The sequence below is a fragment of the Topomyia yanbarensis genome, chromosome 2, assembly GCF_030247195.1.
Source record: "Topomyia yanbarensis strain Yona2022 chromosome 2, ASM3024719v1, whole genome shotgun sequence".
Classification (NCBI taxonomy): Eukaryota; Metazoa; Arthropoda; class Insecta; order Diptera; family Culicidae; genus Topomyia; species Topomyia yanbarensis.
This window is the reverse complement of record NC_080671.1, coordinates 128,603,163-128,625,942: the sequence shown is the minus strand read 5'-3', so window position 1 is coordinate 128,625,942 and position 22,780 is coordinate 128,603,163. Positions and strand designations below refer to the sequence as shown.

At 36.6% G+C, this 22,780-nt stretch overlaps 1 protein-coding gene across 1 annotated transcript in view; it reads left to right on the top strand.

The window, feature by feature from the left end:
• The first annotated feature begins 376 nt into the window (after positions 1-376).
• Positions 377-22,780, top strand: part of LOC131681264 (uncharacterized) — an 87,638-nt gene continuing 65,234 nt past the window's right edge. The window contains exon 1 of the mRNA XM_058961980.1: positions 377-1,609. Coding sequence (XP_058817963.1) covers positions 1,546-1,609 — 64 coding nt within the window. The 5' untranslated portion in view covers positions 377-1,545. The remainder of the gene's footprint in view (positions 1,610-22,780) is intronic.

Genomic DNA, 22,780 nt, shown 5'->3' with positions numbered 1-22,780 from the left:
TACAAAAAAAAGGTGTGTAAAACTTTCAATAACTGAAAATATTATAAAGATTTTGAATATCGGTAAAATATTTTACAAACATGTTTGCGGATGCCTAAACTATAAAATAAAAATATTTTTTGCTAAATTTGCCACTTTGCGAAAAATGGGGGGGCCACTTCAGAAATTTTTACTCTGTGTATTTCGCTTCAACTGAAGTCACCTGTTGCCATTGTAAACATCACCCGAACTGCCACGTGTTGAGCCCAACATAACTCATTTCCCCTTCGTGAAGCACGTGACAGTTGAATCCGAAATATGCCGAGTCCATGAGTTACTTAGGAGGAAGAACTGTGCGATTCCATCTCAAGTCAACCTGTTTGTGTACCAGAAGCAAACAGCTTCAGTCGTTAGTCACAGGTCATTCCGGTAGCATCTTTCCGATACATACTAGCTAGAGACTAAATGATGTTGGAATATGTAGTTCAAAATGTAAGTTGGATTAACTTCCGTTTTTGATGAAATGTACGATGTGGTGAGATGGTGTGATTTTATGTTACAAATTAATTAAACTTGAACGTGATTCGTCCAATGCCGTAATATCGTAACAGGAAGCAGCAGGTAACGGCTACCATGCCTAGACAAAGTTCTACAATGCCTGAGTTGACCTAAAAGTTATTTTCGATTTCATACCAAGCACACGAATGGGTGTGGAAGAATAAGCAGTGGTAAAGAGAAAAATTCAGGATGTATCGCACCAAGTGCTTACCAAGCACCCGGAAGAAAATTGAATGGTTCACCTCGAGATACTGATATCTCTTATCGGAAGACACGTTGCAAGTGTGAGGGTGGTGTCGCATGGGAGAGTGCTATGATGTGCCATATTTTACAACAAGTTATGTGTCACACTGATCACCGCCGGTACCGATGCCAAAAGCCATAAATTTCCACCGAAATGGAAATCTAAACATTCCGAAATTTATTCGGGGACTGACTGAATGGGAAGAAGAAATCATAAAAACAGCTAACAGAGCTGCGTGATAAATATAGATCAAATCGTGGGCAGCGGGTCGGAACGACCAGGATAAAAACGACCCTAAAATCCTCGCAAGTGGAGAGCCGATTCTTGCTCTGTAATAAAAGTGAGTCGTTTCATGTTATCCTCTGTGACATCGATAGCATAGATCTGTGCAGCAGAAATAGAAATAAAGTGAATTGATGTATTGGAAAGCTAAGTTGTTATCCCTAGGGGTGATTGTTTTGTAAATGGAAATAAATAAACCTCCTGTTTGAGTGAAGTTTTTCTACATCGCCCCAACCGATAGCCCGCGCTTGCAGATCCGTGTAAAGAACTGCCGGACCTATAGGACGAGAGTGGATGGTCCGTCACGGAGGCAGTTTGTTTGCTGTGCCATGCCATAGGCGGTTTACATTCACGTCTGTACTCACCAACAAAGGAATAGAAACGGCGCACCGGAGAAGCGGAAAATCTTAGGCTTACTGCTCATCCCCTTGGGGAACGGTTTTCCGGAGGTGTGAAGAAGCAACAGAAAAGTGGTAAATAGAATGATCCTGTCAAACATGTTGGATTTACGACCGGCTCTGGTGCTGACGCTTTTTGCAACAATAGGTAGGTGAATAGGTTACTACATAAAGATACTATTCAAAGGACTATATTTATTTTGTGTTGAGATGTTGAACGGTCTGTGATAAAAGAAAACAGTAGTCACGGAAATTATATGAAATTCTTCGGTGTAATGTGTGCTTAATGATCTATTCGTGAAGTGTACTACGAAACCGAATGTGGCTAATTTTACTTATTCAAAAATTCTTAATGTGAAAAAATAAATAAAATTTTCGATTTTAAAGTGATTTAAATGCTTATGTTAAGCTGAAACCAAATTATTAAGCAAAATCAATTAAAATTGAGTCAGAATTACTCGAACGGGCTCAAATTAAGTGAAACCGCTATTTCAATAGAAGATTCATTTTTGGGTAGTGTTTGGCATTGCAAAACTAAATCCAGATGGGATTTTCGAAAAAAAAAACTAAAGACAAATGAGCGTTTGGTCCAGATTTTCCGCTAGAAAAGTAACCCTAAAAATTATATTTTTATGGAAACCTTAAGCCTGCTAATAACCAATGAAAATAAGCACTTATTAGCTTGAAACGGATGGAAATTGCGACAGTTTTAAATTTTTTTGAATAATGATAATTTTTGAGTTTCTCTGGATCAACTTATTGAACCGTCTCGATTTCAATTTTATCTAGGGCTTGTTTCATAATATATGGGGGACTCACTGTCAGAATTCTGTTAAACAAGTAAATTGAAATTTTTTGAAAGAATTTAATGTGAGGTAGCATTCGAACTCATTTATTCTAATGATTCAAGACTGATAACAATAATTTCAGGCTCAAGGAAGTTACAAGTCATCGAATGATTGGTATGCAATACTGCGTGTAATATTTATAAGAGTATTACACAAAAAACACTTTTATGATACAAAATTCGCTGTAAACTAAACCCTCACACGCCATAAAATTCGTATTTTGAAACGTTAGCTGCTCAACTGTGTTTTGTATAATGTTAATACAAACTATACGAATTCGTAGATATATGGGATACTATATACGTCAAGTATTATAAAATTAATGATTTGTAAAACTTTTATTTTTTCTTTCTTCCTAGAACACCTAGCAGTTCGTGTTTTGAAATTACGAATGACATCAAACAAGACTTATTTTAGGTTTAAAGTCTCTAAATCTGAACTTCAGAATGATTTGAAAAACGTAGTAAAATCGGTACGTCGTAGAAGCCAATGTTAATCCAATATAAGTTCAAATTACAAACTTCTAATCCTTTTTATAACGTAAAATAATTTTGATAGTAGAACAAAACGTGACGAAATAGGTAGATAAGTCATCATTCGTTAAGCTAGTGCCGAATTTAACATTTTGCGCCGTCATAACTTTCCGACGTTGTGGAGCGTGCAGTTTACAACGTATTTTGTACATTCATGATTCTGTATGACACATATCAATATTATGCGTATTTTTAATACCAAAGTGTTGATGAAATTTCTCCACTGAGCCTGAAATTATAGTTAAGTCCTGAATCATTTGGATAAACGAGTTTGAACATTTCCCCCACATTAAATTCTTCCAAAGTTCTTTAATTTACTTGTTTAACAGAATTCTGACAGAGACTCCTCATATATTATGAAACAAGCCCTAGATTGAAAAATTGGAATCGAGACGGATCAAAAACACTCACAAAAACGCGACGCGAGACAGGACACAACACCTATTGTCCTTACTAACTTTAAAAAGGATTAAAAAATTACCTTTTCGTCGACCGGTTTCGGGCTCGATGTTGCCCATCTACAGGACGATGCCCGACGTTCAAAAATTCCCATTATACAAAAAATTGAATAACTTTCACAATTTCCATCCGATTCAAACTAATAAGTGCTTATTTTCATTGGTTATTAGTTATTAATTGGTTATTAATTTCCCATGAAAATATAATTTTTAGATTGCTTTATCTTGCTCAAAATATTGAGCAAATGCTGATTTTTCTTTACAAAATGAGGAAAAATTTAGAAAAAGTTCACTAAACTCGTAAATAACGTCAGACCTAGTAGTCGCACTAAAACAAAATGTTCAACCGACCGAAAGTGCATTCAATTACGTCCAACTCAACATAATAATATTTCATATCGATGCACTACAACCGAAGATATTGAAACCGAGTGTTACATCAAAAGAGAGAGTAAAATTCCATTATTAGACAGCAAAATACGTCGCAGTGTTGTTTACGTCAGATGTATGTGCAGAACAAAATACAAAATAACATCTTTTCAGAACGTAAAAAATCACGAACAATCTGTGTCCTATGATAATTTCATTGCTGTTTAGTTCGTTAAAATCGGTCAACTAGGTCGCCCGTGGTTATTTTTTAACCCTTTCATGCCCAACTTTTTTCTAGTGCATATAAAGATTCAAAACTATTTTTACTTGAAAACGGTGGGATCAAGAAACACGAACAGTATTTTTTCATAAAGATAGGTCCTTCCCTTGCAGTGCTAGAAGCAGCTTAATTTTTACCTTCCAATGCTCAATACAATTCTCCTAGAATATTTACAATTGCATGGAAAACGTAGCCAAAGACAGTCTAAATTGATATGTTTTATCAGTTTTCAATAATATTGTACCATAACGAAGATATATGAAAAATTCATTTTCCGTCGTCAACGTAAACTGTCTCTGGTAGCACTGCTCCATCTGAATCCAATCAGACTATTTGTAATAACCTTAGTTATAGATATGATCTTTGTAACTGTTAATACTTAAATGAAAGGAAATAGTCACATTTATTAGCCTTACTTGTTTTTGTGAGCAAATCTTTCGTCAAACAAAATTTATAGCTGTTTAAAAACGTTGTTGTCCACAAACAACATGGGCATGAATGGGTTAAAAATAAACGAACTAAAAACTTCAAATGTCAATATTATGGCTAAAAGAATTTTTTACAGAACCCATCTGTATTTGGTTTAACAATGCCAAAAACTACAAAAAAATTGGATTTTTCATTGGAGTTGCGATTTCACCAAATTTGGGAAACCCGTTTGATAAATTTTCATTTAATTCAATATTAACGGACTTTTCATTATATTCTAATATTTTTCATCAAGTTTCTTTTCAGTGTCGTATGCACGAACAGTGGCTTTTTAATTATGATATTCAAAATCGTTTAGCAGCATTTTTGTTTTAAGAAATGATAAATTATTTTCTGAAAAACATCCACTTAGAAAACAACAGAATACAATTTAAACACCAACTTGTTGGCTATTTTAGATTATTACGGGTTTAATAAAAATGAGAATGATTTCAATACCTTTCTGTAATTAAAGTAAAGAGCTTAACTTTTTTTTCTCCAAAAGAATCGCTCTCTGGACTCCCTAGAAATAGGTGACATGTTCCTTTTCGCTCGGGTGCAAGCAAGCACTCCGCGAACGTGTTGTGCGGTTTTGCGAAACGCATGGTCAACGTGGAAAAAAGTTTACGGTAGACTACTTTCGAGACTAAAACGTGCCCGTGAGTACAGTTTACCGGATCCTGGCATACCTGAGCGTGGAGCGGAAGGCCGGTAGCGGCCGTCCGGCGAAGATAATGACGAAGAAGAAGAAGAAGGAAGCGTTGAAAAAGCTGTTCGACCACAAGGATGGAACGAGTTTGCGTGATGCCGGCCGAAAATATCACTGCTCCCATACCTTGATTCACCGAACCCTCAAGATGGAGGACATCATCTTTCGGAAGAAGACTCGGTCCCCCGAGTACACGGACGAGCAGATAGTGATCGTGAAATCGCAGTGCCGGTGGATGACGAAGAACTACCACGGGATGTCGTTCGTGCTGGACGACGAAAGCTACTTTCCGCTCTCGAAGACCACCATTCCAGGAAATGACAGCTACTATTCCAATGACAAATCGGCCACACCCCCGAAGTAAAAAATAAGTTTAAGCCTAAATTTGAAAAAAAGTTATGCTATACATCACCATGTCGGACAGAAGGACTTCAAAGCCGTCGTTCAAACCGAGCGGTCTGGCCATCAATCAACAAGTGTAACAGGAGGAGTGTCTTGAGAAAATTCTACTGCCGTTCTTAAAGGAGCATCATGCGGATGGGAAGTACGTCTTCTGGCCCATTACGCCAAGAAGACGCTGGAGTATCTTGAGCAGAAAAAGATACCATACGTGCCGAAAGAAACGAACTCGACCAATTTGCCCCAGTGCCGTCCTATTGACAACTTTTTCGGCTCCCTTCGGCTAATTGGCGAGCCAAGGATACGAAGCAATTGACCACGAGGATACGTAATTGTATCTGGAAGATGGACGTCAGTGCCGTCTAGCGCTCTTGTGAGAGCATCGCGACTAAGTTGCGTCGTACGACTGAGCAGACCCCTATCTTCAATATTCATTGAAGTTTTGTTTTGAAGAATAAACATAATGGTTTTAATAAAAAATACTGAATTCGTTGAAAAAAAAAAATGTTTTTTAACTACATGACTGAAAATATTTTCATTTATTATTGAACACCCGTTACATTACCACTTGTCAGCATGGTTTCTTCCACGGTCGATCGGTGGAGACGAACCTGATCTCTTTTGTGTCCTTCTGCACAGGACAAATGCCCAAATAACTACAGGTGGACACAATCTACAAAGATCTTAAGGCAGCGTTAGACACTGTTAACCATGAATTACTGCTAAGCATGACAAACTTGGATGCTCCGCCCGAATACCGTTGGTTTAGATTGTACCTTGTTCACAGTGAAGTCGTTGTTCAAATTGGTGACAATGTATCTGAATCCTTTTTCATCCATTCTGAAGTTCCTCAAGGTAGTACGCTTGATCCGCAACTATTTTCACTGTTCGTTGTGTGAAGGGAAACTGTTCTTCGCCGACGACTTGAAAATATTTCTAGTTATACGGAAATAAGCCGATTGCCGTGAGCTACAGTATCTCGTTGAAACCTGTCGATATCGTTGAAATACGATAGTTTTTAGTGTTGCTAAATGCTTTGTTATCAGCTTTCAGCGAACGAGGAACATGTTTACTTTCAACTACAACATTGCTGGAGCTCAGCCGCAACGCGTTGACCATGTAAAAGATTTGGGCGTCATCCTAGATGAAAGGCTAACGTACACCCATCACTTCTTAGTGATCATTGACAAAGCAAATCGTCTACTGGGTTTTATGTTCAAAATATGCAACGGATTCCGGGATCCTTCAAGGCGTTATATCGTGCACTGGTGTTACTACAGTTGAAATTAGCAAACGTCATCTGGTGCCCCTATAACGCAGCTTGGAGCCAAAGAATTGAAGTCGTCTAGTGCAGATTTATACGATATGAGTTACGTCAATTGCCTTGGCCAACCCTTGGATCCGCTGCTACCATACGAAGGCAGTTGTCGATTATTAGGACTACACACTTTAGAAGATCGTAGACACGCGTCGCAAGCTACATTCGTATCTAAGTTTCTCCTGGCTGAACATAAAGTTCCCGATCTCCTATCACAAATTATCCTTTACGCACCAACCCGTGTCATTCGTCCTTGAACACTGCTTCAGACTGAAATGCGTAACACTAACTAGGCTGCCAATAGCTTCAACAATTTTACCGACATTCGTCATTGGTTCTGCACAGTTTCGAAACCGTTTGTTGCCACTTTATGTTAATTATTTATAGTTTAGTTATAGTTCATTAAGAATCAGTGTCAGTTGGACTTAAATTGTTTAAATACTACGAAAAAAATCTTGTTGAAATGCAATCTATCTATCTATCTATCTATCTATCTTCTATCTATCTATCTATATATATAAAAGTCATTGTTTGTATGTATATGATTTATAGACTCCCAAACGGCTCAATCGATTGCCGTAAAAATTTGTACATAGTAGGCAATTGTTATGGTGCGTGTTTGTGTGCTATTAGTTGGGGATTATCTGTCCGACAGATGGCGCTTCGGAACAAATGGTGTTTTGCTCCTATTTCGTTGATAATCGCAGCAACGCGCGGCGGGTATTAGCTAGTACCTTATATTACATTGCGCCAAAAAATTTCTAACTTGATATTCAGATCATGGAAGCATCGCATGATTTGTAAAACGACCTTTTCACCGCATCAAAACAAACATAAAGATCACACATAAAATAACCTCATCAGCAGTCTATCTTCTGACCTCGCACAAAGCAGAAGCAAAAAAATCGCTACGCTATAGCAGGCTATAGGAACCAGTGAATCAAGCCAGCTTTTGTTCTATATCAGTGCACAAACAAATTGTATCGTTGCCCCCGGCTGCGGAGTGAAATGAGTTTGTCAAATGAAACAAAAGTGCCCGTGCTACGGGATAACACGATTTCGATCGACTTTAATAAAACTCGTGTTAGACCCACAGTTCAGGAAGTGGAACAATTAGTTAAAGTTAAAATGAGCTCCATTTCATTAATCTCGCTGATGTTACGTACATTCAGCTACATCGCGTTAAAAACTGTGTTGATCACGTTTAGAAGTTTAGCATAGCCAAGAACAACATGCAACACGAGGTCGAATTTAGTAACACCAGAATCAAGATCCCCGTGCATATGGAAAACGACATGGTGGACGTGCGTATCCATGATTTGGCCCCTCGCACTAGGGAAGATTACATCAAACGAATCATGTCGCAATATGGAGAAGTAGATTAGATTACAAATGACACCTGGAGAAATTTTTTCACCGGCATTCCCAACAGCGTTCGTATTGTGAGGATGCGAGTGACTAAAAAAACGCCTTCTTACATGACTATCGAATGCAAATCACCGAAGGAAGGCGTAACCTATAAGCCAACAACGCTAACGCGGATATGTGAATCTCGGGCAGACCCCAACATGCCAATTCTGTAACCATACAGCCCACTACAGAAAAACATGCGCCGAAGCTTATCTACTACAGCCAACTCTAACAAGCAGCCAGCGACACCTTGAGCTAAACCAAAAACAACGATCCAATTAACCAATAATGCAGGTACAACGACCACGACAACCGCTCCCAACAACTAGCATCGCCAATAAAGAAGCAAATACCGATGAAAACGGATTTACAACAGCGACGCGTAAGAACAAGAAACAAATAAGAACCTCTGATCGTGAACAGCAAAAAAGCAGTACCGATGACATGGACAGGAACGATAACGCGATAGAAGGCAGACTGAATGACCCCTAAGCGGCTTCACTGGCAAGGAAAATGATCTCAACACGCAGTAGCAAACTGCGTCAACTAGACCTGGCAGACCGACATTCTTAGCTTTTTTTAAATTTTTACTTACTGTAAAAAAATTAAAAGACCCACGGCTCAGTTGTGCTAACACATTGAGCCGTTTCAAATAAATCTTTAGATCAAAAAAACCTCATCAGCTTTTAGATGAAGAGCTCCCAGACTTGCATTGGCAAGGAATAACCACATGAAGGCTAACAACTTGTAATGACTAGTTTCACATTAAATATTGTATTGTTACGAGCCCAATTTTTAGGAAGATAAAAAATAAAATCTCCGCGCCAATGTTTTTTCCAAAAATCGTTAATAAAGTCCCATAATTATTGGAACAATTACGTTTTTACGTTACGAAAACAAGACCATGAACAAAACGCTTTTATTAGTGGAAATCTTTGTTTTTGTGTTGTGAACTGCAGTCACAGTTTCCGGCATATAATTTCCAAATCGATGTTCTGTATGTGAACTAGTCGCAACTTTATGAACATTATTCATAAAACCAAAGGATGATTCACGATGTTATTCATAGATTTAGGAGCATTAGTTCACAAAATAAAAGCATACAGGATATCTCCTCTTGAACTATTTCACGGAACTGGGAAATTTATTCAGAAATGCATTCAATCCTTGTGAACTAATTCATGATTTCTAAGATATTAGTCACGATCCAATATCCGTGCTCGTGTAATATTTCGCAAAATCATGAAATATTACTCATATATTCACAAACTGGTTCATGATTCTTAGTATAATAATCACGACTGACCATATAATATAATTAATTCATAAAACTATAAAACATTATTCATGTACACATAAACTGGTTCATGGATCATAGTATAATAGTCACGACTACCCATTCGTGCACGTGAAATAGTTCACAAAATCATGAAACATTATTCATGCATTCGAGAACTGGTTCACGATTCTTAATATATTAGTCACGATTCAATATCCGTGCTCGTGGAATAGTTCACAAAATCATGAAATATTATTCATGTATTCGTGAACTGCTTCATGATACCTAGTATAATAGTCACGACTTACCAGACTTACCAGATACATGGTATTTAGAAGATATTCTTAATAGTATTCAATTTCATGCAACGTGGTAATGAAATTTTCACGTGAACTTTTTCACAATATTTGGGATATTATTCGAGGAATTAATTTTGTTCCATGCACTTTTGCATGAAATGTTCAGCTGCTAACGATCAGTAGAAGGTAAGAGCAGTAGATATAAGGAAACTATTAGGAGTTCGAATATCGTTATTCATTTGATAAGGTACACATGTGATGTCTGCACAGAAGACGAAAACTGTGTTGAGCACCACAAATCTTGTTCGTGATATAGTTTACAGAACAAGATACAATAATAAAACTGCTGATATCATGCACATGAGTCACAGTACTTCACCTGTCAAATTAAAAATTAAGATCTAGAATAGAATATAAGGATAACGTGAAAGGAAATTACGAAAAACGTTACTATGATCCTGAAATCATGGACATAAATCACACAATTCGCGATAAAAATGTCAAAAATCGTAACTAAGATACACAAATCAAGAACATAAATCTCTACTCGTGACTAAAGTATCGTGAAAAGAAATTCTGACAATCATGACAAAGTTCCTGAAATCATGAACATAAATCACATTAATAGTATTCAAAACATCAAAAATCGCAGCTAAATTTCTGAAATTGACCATGAATCACTCTACTCATCACTAATATATCACAATAACGTGAATAAAAATTACGAAACTCGCGACAAAGACTCTGAAATCATGAACATAAATCCCACCAGTCTGACAGAAAAATCCGATAGTCAACTCATGAATAAAATAGCACTGTATCGTGATGAGAAATCACAATAATCGCAAATAAGTTCCTGAAATCATGAACATCGTTTAACTGGCGACTGTGTATTCCCAAATTATGAACAAGGATCATAACAAAAACTAAACATATTCGGGGAACAACAACAGTAACCCAACCAAACGTTCGAATGTAACACCATGTATATATTCGGGGTATATATTGCTAACATAAATAGTTTTATGAATCCGAGTTTTATGATTCACAGTTTTAGAAACTTAGTCACGATTTTCGTAAATCATTCAGTTCACGAAGTCGTGGTCTTTTGTTCATGAATTTATGAACGTATTTTTTCGGTGACAATTGGCAATCAGTTGCATAGTTTGAAATACACTGAAGTCTTTTTTATGCGGTTTTTTATGCGACTTTTTATGCGGATTTTGACCGGTTATTCCGTTTGGAGAGTGGCTTCCAGTTCTCTGGTGGCCCGACGACCCTGGTGGTTTGTCGCGTTCGGTGCTACTCGGCGTAGTCCCCGACGGTGGAGCTAGACTACCTCGGCGGAGAGCTCCCCGTCGAAAGAGCGTCTCCCGTAACCGTTGACGAACGCGTTATTCTTCCTTAGATGCAGTCCGGCAGAATACCGAGGTCAGTCCAGCGATTCCCGGTGGAGTCACTGGTGCCCCGATGATTCAAGCCGGCGATTCACTACCGACTACTCGGAATAGTCCCCGACGATGGATCTTTCCTACTCCGACGAAGAGTTCCCCGGCAGTGGAAGAAACCGATGCTACCCGGGCAGATGCCGAGGTCGGTCCTGCGATTCTGGTGGAGCGTGACTTCCAGTTCACAGGCGCCCCGACGACCATCTGCCGGAACTATTTCCCGATCTACTCGAACTAGTCTCCGGCGGTGCGTCTACTCAGACGGAGAAATTTCGCGACGTTGAAATTTCTCTCGAAATCGTTATCTCGATGCTGGTCAGTTAGGTGCCGAGGTCAATCTTGCGATTCCGGGGAGTCACGGTTCAGACAGCATAAGTCATTAAGTGACTTTACGCTTGTGTGGACATGCCGCAGACTCAGGTGATTCGCATTTAATGCCAAAAGATCCTGACTCCTGCGTTGCAGAAAACAAAGAGTTAAGTAGCCGGGAAACTCTAATCTTGCTTTCTTACTTCAAATCCTTGCTCTTCCTTGAGTACTATGGCTCTTAATATTGAAAAATATTTCACACCTTATGTGTTTTTTTTCTGAGGATTTTCAAAATTTTTTATGCGGATTTTCAAAGTTATACGGTTTTTTATGCGGTTTTTTTTATGCGGTACGTATCCCCCGCCTAAAAAAACTTCAGTGTAGTTTATTACTTATGCCTGGAATTCCATTTCAAAATATTTTCAATATCAAAAATAATCCGGGTTTACAAAGGCCATGGTAAATTGCGTGACTGATAATGCAACACCGCAAACCGTGTTTTTCCAGAGACGTTCTGCAAAACGCTTCGTCACCGACTAGCTTGTCGATATTTTTGCGTAGAAAAAATAGAGAATGTTATTGAAATGATACAGTATATTGTACAAAAGTTTTGATCAATTCGCTTCACCCAAACTTTTAAAAAAAAATTTTGGATGAAAGTGGTTTTTTCACGCTGAGGTTTTGTGTTAAGTCAATATATTAATTTATTTATTTATTTATTGTCGTCAAACAAGAGTAGACTGTTTTGTTACAACGATAAAATATAGTATACACTTAAAACATAAAATACTAATAACTAAACTAAACACTATCTGGTTTACATAGCACTACTTTAGGATGTTCTTTATAAGCGAATAGAATTGAAATATTTTTTTAATTTGCTTTTTGTCATTGTTAAGTCAATAGCTTCGCAGTGCTTGTTGTAAGTTGCCATCATCTGATTTAATGGTCCAAACTTGGCATAATTTGTACGATAATTGTTTGTTATAAATGTATTTCGGATTCGTAACTGCCGGGAAGGTATATAAAAATTAAGTTTAGATAGAAGTTCGACTGAATCAATACGACACGAAATTATATCGTTTAGAAATGAAACCATTGCATATTCTCGGCGCTCTTTTAGTGTTTGGATGTTAATGAGCATACAGCGAGCTTTATAAGATGGGAGAGGAAATCGTGTCCAACCTATTTTGCGAAGTGCAAACAATAAAAATTGCCTTTGTACTGATTCTATTCTTTCTTCATGTGTGATTGAGAAAGGTGACCAAACTATGCTACAATATTCCAGTATTGACCTTACATACGAGATGTATAATGTTTTAATTGTATATGGATCATTAAAATTGTAACTAAAACGCTTTATAAATCCAAGCATGTTATTTGCTCTATTGATGATTGTGTTGTAATGGTCAATGAATGTTAATTTTGAATCTAGAATGACTCCCAAATCTTTAACTCTTTCGCACTTTTGTACCACTTGATTTCCTAGAGTGATTGAAATGTCAGGTGTATTTCGTTTTCTACTAAAAGTTATTGCATTACATTTTTTTACGTTTAGTTGCAGAAGGCTTTTGTTACACCAGAGGTAAAACATATGTATTTCTTCCTGTAATATCTTTATGTCTTGTTCGTTCCTAATTTCTAAAAAGAGCTTCATGTCGTCGGCATAGATAAGAACTTTTATGTTTTTGAGAATGTATGATATGTCGTTTACGAATAAAATGAACAAAAGAGGGCCTAGATGGGAGCCTTGAGGAACTCCTGATGTGACTTGAATGGGATTCGATTTCTTCCCTTTAAATCTAACTATTTGTTGACGGTTAGTTAAATATGATTCGAGCCATTTGAGAAGACCTGATTCAATTCCTAATTTTTTCAGTTTGAATAATAGCAAGGGTATGTCGATACGATCAAATGCCTTGCTAAAGTCCGTGTAAAGAGCTTCAGTGTAGTTTCCATTCTCCATTGCAATCAATGAGTAGTTAACGAATTCTAGTAAATTTGTATTAGTTGAACGTCCTTTGAAGAACCCATGCTGCATGTTAGTAATTCTGTTTTTGATTTGATTGAATAGTTTTTCGTTAACGATTGCTTCAAAGAGTTTAGGCATACATGACATAATGGCAATTCCACGGTAGTTACATATGTCAGATTTTTTGCCACTTTTAAAAATGGGTACCAGGTACGAGCTTTTCCATAAATTGGGGAAAATGCCAGATTCAAGCGACATGTTAAAAAGCCAAAACAGAGGAGCTGTGAGTTCCAACGCTAAGTTCTTCATAAATACGGGTGGGATCCCGTCAGGTCCAGAACCTTTGGAGGCATCTAGTTTGTTTAGAGCCTCCATAATATCTTGCACACTGACATGATTGACGCCAATGTCTGTGGTGAATTCTGGGAAGAAACCGAAATATTCGCGATCACGATCTTCTTCAGAAAATGTGGTATAGATGTCTTGAAAGAAGGTTGCGAAAAGATTGCAGATTTGTTCCGCGTTGACACCGACATTTTCTTTAAGTTTCATTTTTGAAGGGAAGTTTTCCGATTTTAAATTATTTTTAACATGATTAAAGAAATTTTTTGGGCAAGATTTTATTTGAAGTTCGGTTTTTGAGTTATACTCTTCAAATGCTATTTTAATGGATAGGTTTAGTTGATCGCAAATGTCCAAATAGTTAAATAAGTTCCTTTCATTTCTGATTTTTTTATACTTTTTGTGGGCCTTTTGTTTACGATTTTTTAAATTTTTAATTTGCTCGTTATACCAAACTGGATATTTTGTGTTGCCTTGTCGCCTAATTTTTTTCAGTGGTACTTGTTCAACTATTATATCAAACAATTTTGTGTAAAAGACGTCTACTGAATTTTCGATACTTGTTTCATTTCTAAACAACGTTTGCCAATCTATACTGCTTAGTCTTTGTTTTATGTTGTCAAAATTTGCCAATTGAAATTGAAAGGCCTCTTCGTACTCGCAGTCATCGGGTCTTTTGTTATCATGTACAAATACAGAAAACTCTATTGCTGTATGAAACGCTTCATTTTTCCATAGTGGAGTTAATGATTCGGTGACACAGAAGTCTTCAAGAATGTTTGTGAATAATAAATCTAAATAACAGTTTTGCTGATTTCTAACATGATTAATTTGGTTAAGTCCTAAACTTGCAGTTTTGTCAAATATGGCCTGCAGAGTTTTGTTATCCCCAACGACTGGAAGTAGAATGCTTTCATTTTCAGTGTCTGGTAAGAAGTCAATGCTTCGTTGATTGAAGTCACCATAAATATGAACTTTTACCTCTGGGGGGAGCTTGGTTATAATGTCTTCGGCAATAAGAAAAAACTTTTCAAATGTATCTTTGCGGGCATTATTTGGAGGGAAGTACACAGAGGCAAATATATGTGTTTCACCTGCCAGATGGGTTTTAACCCACACATGCTCAAATTCTTTAAATTTCCTTGTAGTAATGATTTCTGCATTAAATTTTGATGTAATTGCTATTAAAACTCCCCCTCCTGACTTCTTTTCAGACATATGAATGTCTCGGTCAGCTCTAAACACATTGTAGCTGTTCCCGAAAACTTCTTCACTTCTAACACTTTCGTCCCAACTAGTTTCTGTAGCCAAAATAATTGTATAGGAGCTACTTAAAATATTCTTGTGAATTTCATTCATTTTCGATGCACTTTTCATTCTATTAAAATTTTGACAGTAAATTAAAATTTCTACTGACGACTCTACTTGAGGAATCGAGATTACCTCTTTTTGTTGTCGTTCAAATGGCGTCGAATCTTGGCAAACTGCGGTGTCCTCGTCATTTCCTTCTTCTAGGGAATGCGTCAATGTCGTCGAAAACACGAATGTTGAGAATGGCACGCCTTACACAAAACTGTTGACAAGCGCAATTATCTGCTAGATAAATCCTTTAGCTTTCTGGGGTATGAGGTAGGACCATCATCATCAACAACCCATTAACCTACAATCACTTTCGCCCTTAACGATAATACAAATCTGACCAGAAACACAAAAATGAAATCACCATTATCCACGCAAACCTATGTTCGCGATCTCGCTTAATAATAAAAAGGTTCAACGATCGACGTTAAATCACTAAGCCGAAATTTCGCATTGAAATATCATATTTAGCTGGCAATCTGTACCTTCTGAAAGTAAAGTGAATTTTTCCTCCCAGCAGCCACCATAAACGGTGAAATTAAAAAAAAATAATGCCCTTCGAAACGCCTTTTATCATTTTTGAATCAGGACAATTAAAATAACTATTTCGGCCGAATTTAGCTACATACCACTATTCTGAGAGAAAACTGGAATTAAATAAAGTAAATTCGATGCATTTTGAATACACCGAACAGTCATTAACTATCTACAATCGAAGCCTATTGGGACATTAGTAAGCGGGATCTCAGAAACACAATGAGGCAAATAAAAGGTACAAATAATATGCTTCTGGTGGGTGTAGCGAAATGCACCGGGTTACAGCTAGTGAAGATATAAAAATCATGCAAAGCTTAACCATGTGTACAGATACACAACTGATGCAATTCATATACAGCGCTTCTTGAATAATACATTATAAAGTCAAAACTTCAATTTGACCAAAGTAGACTAATGGAACCAGCAAAATGAGTCCCTCTGATACACGTGCACATTTTTGAAAAGTAATTTCGTGTGCTCTCGCTATACAGGAAAAGGGAGGAAGGAAGGAAGGAAAGAAAATTTCATGGAGACGAAATGACGAATTTTCCACTAAAAACTCTGAAAGTAGCTGCAAAGCTCACAATTCACGTTCGACAATTTAGCAACTTAAACCTGTATGGGTCTGCCGGTGACGAACAATGTTGATGTTCTATCTGGCCTAGTAGATGGAAAACTTTCGGCATTTGTGACGGCGACCATGAATATCAACACTGATAGCGGCATAATAGCAAATTCCACACTCCTGGCATTAGTTCAATGTACACTGGAAATATTATTTATGAAAAAAAAATGGAACAATCAATCAATATTTATTAACTGACTCGAATTAAATGTGACGCTGATATCGTTTGATAAATAAAACTGAAACTTACATTTAAATGACTCAATTAGATTCGAGTGCATCAAAAGCTGTAGTTAGTTTAGTTTTAGAAATTATATACTGATATCAATAAAAAATATTTAACTTATCGTTTTTTATTGCACCATTTTTAGTAATCATGTATTTGAAATTAAAACTAAAGTATTGACTTTTAAAGTACTTTCAATAAAACTCGCAATTTATTGTTGTTTAAAAATTGTGAACAAATATTTGGTCGGTGTTAAGTCAGACCGGACTAAGCCGCAAAACATCAAAAAATGAGATAATGATGTCACTGGATAAAAAATTTCGTCAGCTGCATTCGACTTTTGCCAGATTTAGAATATGTAACAATAATAAAGAATTATGACAAAAATTAATTTTCAATTATAATGTAAAGGATGCTACGATACAAACATTAAACTCGTTTTTCTCGAAATCAATATTTTGTCACTTAGTCCGGTCTGACTTAACACCGGTCATTTGTTTTGTTTGCAGCGATCAACAATAAACGATTGAGTTCAATATCAATTATGTTAGTATGAAATATTTTAAATTTTTCTGCGTGCATACAGTATTAAAACAGTAATTGGATGTTGATCATGGAAAGCTGCTCACAAATTCTCAGTGCTTTTCCATTCGTTTTTTAAGTGACGCTTTTCAGTTCTTTTCACAAAGCGGTGCAGAATGGCGGATGTCGCCATGAAAGCTGTAATGGTGGAAACCATAATAAGCACACAAGGATCCAGTAGAAGGGATTTAATTGAACGCAATCACCCGGAGGAACGAAAGGACAGCAGTTCCGTACCCCGTTCTACATAAAGGGCCATTTTTTCTGTGAAACTCCGAGCTACTGCTGAGAGGCATTTCGGGATGTTTAGGGGGAAGTAAGCTATTACGAACACATCTCCAAAAATGCAAATTTCTTCAAAAAAAATTTTATTGTGAAACTTTTCTATAAGAATACAAATACTGCTTAGAGGAGCGGATTACCAGCTATTAAATGTGTAAACAAAATTTTTTTTTTATAGACATTAACATTTTCACAGAAGAAAATGGCAATCAATATATGCAAATCGTGAATCTCGGGAAATCTTTCTAGTTTAACATGTTGTATTATTCAATATTTAACTAATGAAAAAAAGAAACCAAAACAATTACTCCGAATTTAGGAAACTAAATTGATAATGTTGAGTCAAATGAACACCATTTAGTATGAAAAAAACTGGACAAGTTTCTAGTAGGTATATGATGTAGGATGCCAGCATAATTGCCTAATCTTTTACGAACACTACGATTTCAACGCTATCATGGTGCCATTTTCTGCTTGCTGATCACCAAAATGTGTTTAATTCTCTAGTATCTAGTATGTATGGGTTATTGGGTGATTTCTTCATATCACCATATGGTGATTTCTCGAAAAGAAACAAAATTATACGTCTCACTCTCGTATGGGTTCATCTTCCTATGCCGGTTATGAAAAGGTCGATTAAAAGAATCATTTTTAACTTGTTTTCACAACATTATTGGCATAGCTATTTTCATTGAAGTTACTATATTGATTACCTAAAATAACGACTTGTATGCTATTTTTGAGCAGCACAATTGGATGAGTAGGAATTTGTAATACATTCTTGTAGTGTTTGTGTTTGACTACTTTCCCCTACAGTTTCCTATAGTACCTTCTGCTTGGTTTTGATAGATTCCATTGATTGCTGCTTTTTTGTATTGTGAAGAGAAGTCCTTATCCCAACCGGATTGTAACTATAATGGGACGCATTTTGACCTCCAGGATGATTTGTTTTGCAGTGTATATAGATGTGGAAATTGAGTAGGCAATATATTAAAATTTAAGTGCGCGCGATATGTTCGTGGGGAGGGAGTTAATCTTATAAAGGATCCATATGAGGAATATGATACATGGAAGACATTTTCCACAGTTAATAAGATTCTTTTGATACAAGAGCAATTTTTTAAAAGTGCGTAAATGTTTTACATATAGAATTTTCGAAAAAAAAATCAATTTTCGTATTTTATGCAACAAAACTATCTCAGAACGTGTTACAGGGGATGAGTACTTCTCCACAAAAAAAATGTATACCGAAAAAAATATATCATTTTTCACAAAAAAACTAAAATTTATGTTAAAAATTTAAATCGAAAGGATTCATTTTTTCTAACTATAACTTAATAAATGTTTTTAAATTTCATACTAATTGACATACAGCTGTAATTTTATTACTGAATATGATTCCAAATAACATTTTAAATCAAATATATTTAATAAAAATCTTTCAAAATACGATAGTTGTCGAGTTGCTCCAACAAAAACAATTAATTCGTGGAATTAGGCCCTTTTTAAAAGTTATTCGCGTTTCCCCATCATAAAATGTCAACCCGATAAGTTTGTCTCTTCTAAAACAGTAGCTGGAAATCGAAGTGCGGAGTCCAGTGTATTTCAAATAACCTCCACCCGAGCAAGGAGCACGGTCCTGCTAGTAGAAATAGAAATTATTAACGCAACCGCTACTAGTCTTCTCCCAGGAATCCAGCTAGTCGTTCGAATAAGATCGTGTACATGGACATTATACTCTTATTTATATCATGTAAGTTTGCTTTCAATTTATTAGGCACCCAAACAGCTTGAGTATTTAGTCGACGGAACTCATCTTGCATCTTGCACCCAAAAAAATGATTTTCTACGAGGAGTTCGTAGAAGTCAAACACAACGGAACATTGTATGAAGGAATAGGGACGTTAGTTGTTATATTCGACAAGTGTGAGGGAATAAGTTTGTGATGACAGCTAAGTAACATTATTTGCCCTTAGTTAGATCCAACACTAGTATTGTGTAAATTGTCACACATCGTCACGAGGGTGACATGAAGTCGTTATATCGTAGCTAACATCAACACATTGTATATGTAAACTATCTGCAACCCAAAGGAAATAAGTTTGTGCTAATAAAATTGGGGCCACTAAAATCAAGTATAGGCATGTAGGATAACGACTTCCATTTTAGCATTCAACGTATTTACTGAAAGTAAAAGATATTTTGACAATGCCGTACTATCAAAGCTAACCTAATCGATTAGGTGAAAAGTGATGTTGCCTATGATCAAACTTTGTATGTTAGAATAGGAATGTTGGTAGCCTGTTACTACAGTAGTTATCAGTTTCTAGTCATGGACTACCAGCAATTCAACTGTGAGAATTTGTTTTTGCCAATATTTTCGTGTTCGAACAAATAACGAACTGAAAGCAGCGAAGTGACCCCTATTCGTGTTCCGTATTCCATTCCGAGCCGGTCATTAGAAGAAAATTCCAAAGCCACAATGCCACAGTTATATAATAGAAAGCGTATCCTTACAATGTAAATTCATTTAAAAGATCGTATCGTTGCTTAATTTTCCCACGGCTGCGGCAACGCTCGGCGCACAATTTATTGCTTTTGTAAATGAAAAATGTACGACTTTTGCACTGACTCGCTGATACCGGGATAGCGGTGCATGCCGATGAGATACCGAGAGGGTATATGACGCGCAACCGTTCTAATGACTCATGTTTTACGCTCTCATTTTTGTGCGGTTTTGCTGTCGCAGTTTTTTATACGGTAAGCTAGATTTTCGATTCACGGAAAATTTAAAAGTACGAAAAAGTTACAAGGAATTTTTATGCAAATTTATACGGTAAGGGAAACCGGGGAGAGTTGAAACAGGAGAGTTTGAACAACGCCCATTTCTAGCGAAACCATGCCGTTAGAAATCTGGCCAAAGTACTTTTGTTGTACATCCTTCCTATATGTTTAACAAACGCAAGTTTGCAAAATTCCTAACGGTATAGTTTTGCTAGAAATGGGCTTTGTTTGAACTCTCCTCTGTATCAACTCTCCTCGGTTTCCCCTACATATCTCCCGCAAAAAAACTTTACTGTATTGTATTTATTTACACTGACGAACCTTATACTCTCTACAGTACTAAACACCCAATTCATGCGAAAGAAAAAAATAAGAAATGTACCCGGTTGTCCCATATACAACTTTACCGAAGCCGAAAGCTTCATTGTGAAACACGTTGACGTCGATTATGACAACCAATTTCTCCGTATATATAAACGATGATAAAATCGAACATTAGACATTTACATTTAGATGGTTTAGCGCTCAGTCAGAGTTTATTAAAATAATTAGAATAATTCGATTTAACAGAAATACGAAGACGGTGAATTCGTTACGAATCATACCATAATAAAACTCAACAGAGAAAACCAAAAATGCTCTAACGAAGACAACATGGGCGTACACTAGAACGAGGAAGAGGGCTGACTGAACGATCATCAAACTGCAGAAAGTATAGCAACAAATGGTTTCCCACCGAAAAAGAAGATGGACTAGCAGTGCGCCTACTACTGAATAAACGGCAACAATTTTTGTTTTGTTTTTTAATTGATTTGTAATTATTAACACACGGCTGCAATTCTGACGCATGGAGTTGCCCAAAAAAGAAACAAAAACTGTGAACAAAGCTCAAGCGAAACTCACGAGAAATAGTATTAGAATATTTTGGTTCGACTGGCACGTTCTTCATATTATTGAGAAATTTGTGCCTTGCCGTATCGTCTCATCACTTTCCTGATGGGAAGCGAAAGGAAGGTGAAAGAAAGAGGTAGGAAAATGAAAAATAGCAACACAATATAATCACAACACAAACAGTAAACAGCCTGGATTTTTCCATCTCGAAGAAATAATGAACCCTACCGATAAAGCCCAAAGCTCTTTATAACACTGGGTTAGGAAAAATAGCATCTTCTCGAGTTTTAGCTTCTTATACATAGGTACTTAAAATCCGGATACGTAATTGCATTACTGCAGCGCATTTACATATCAAATAATATAAAGTTTCGTAATCGGATCCACAGAGATCACCTGAATAGTAGTCAGAATGTTGAATAGTAGCGATGTGGTAATTTTCAATGCCCAATTAGTGCCTTGGCTAGAATACGGCAATTGTGCTTCAAAAAATGCAACAGATTCTTTGACAATTCCGGATTCTCAATTCTCATCCAGCAGAATCGCTTTTGTTTGAACGCAAGCTTGCAAGCCAAAGGTTGGCAATACTTGAAATGCAGAACTAGAGACAACGCCACATGTCAAATACAAAAGAAGAAAAAAAGAGACTCCCCTAAATATTGTTAAATGATAAGGACATCCATATTCTAACAGCAGCATTCACCAAAAGTTTTTAAAACATAGTTCTTTCAGTTAAAATTGCAGATAAGGCTAGTTTCGGTACGATAAGTAATCACTAAAGACTGAATATTTTTTCGCTCAGGTGCCCAACACCGCCTTTAGGCGGGCAAAGTATTTTACCAAATAAGCTAGACTTCCGAACTATTCCACTAAACCAATTCACATCTGCAGAGAATTGCAAGTAACAGGCTACTCAAAAATATTTTTTTTAGTCATTGAAATTTCCAAAAATAGTTAAAAAAAATTTAATGAAGATTACCACTAAACACAAAATAGTCCTCGTTTTCCTCGAATTTTCAACTTTGAGCTTCAATTGCCTTTGACAGAAAGCTACGAATATTCAAACGATATGTGTGTATGAAAGGTGTAAGCGTTGGGAAGAAATGCTAGTGCGGATGACAACATACAATCATGTTTTAGTAGTTTTATTTAAATTTTTAAAGTGACCGCCTAGACGCGGTGGTGGGAACTAGAGAGTTAAGCAGGATAGGATATAGAAGAAATATATGAAATAATCAATGAATACCAATGTTTGATATAATACTAGAAAACGGAATATTGGCCAGTTATTTTCTCCTGGTCGGGCAGTGACACTATTACTGTTTCTGAGCGCAGTACCCAGACGGTATGTACAAGATAGTACTTCTTGTTTCAGAAATTGTGCTTTAAGGTTCAAGAGTGCCTTTAGAGCAGTAGTAGGTGCTATCGTGAACGAACAAGTCATCTCCATCAACTCTCTTGATTCTTGATTGAAATTTATGTGCGCAGATCAAATGAGTTTTCGTCAAGAATTACCCCAACATACCTAACTTGATCTACGACAATAATTTTTTTTCGATTTTTTGAGGGCCAAGTTTGTATATAATCCCTTA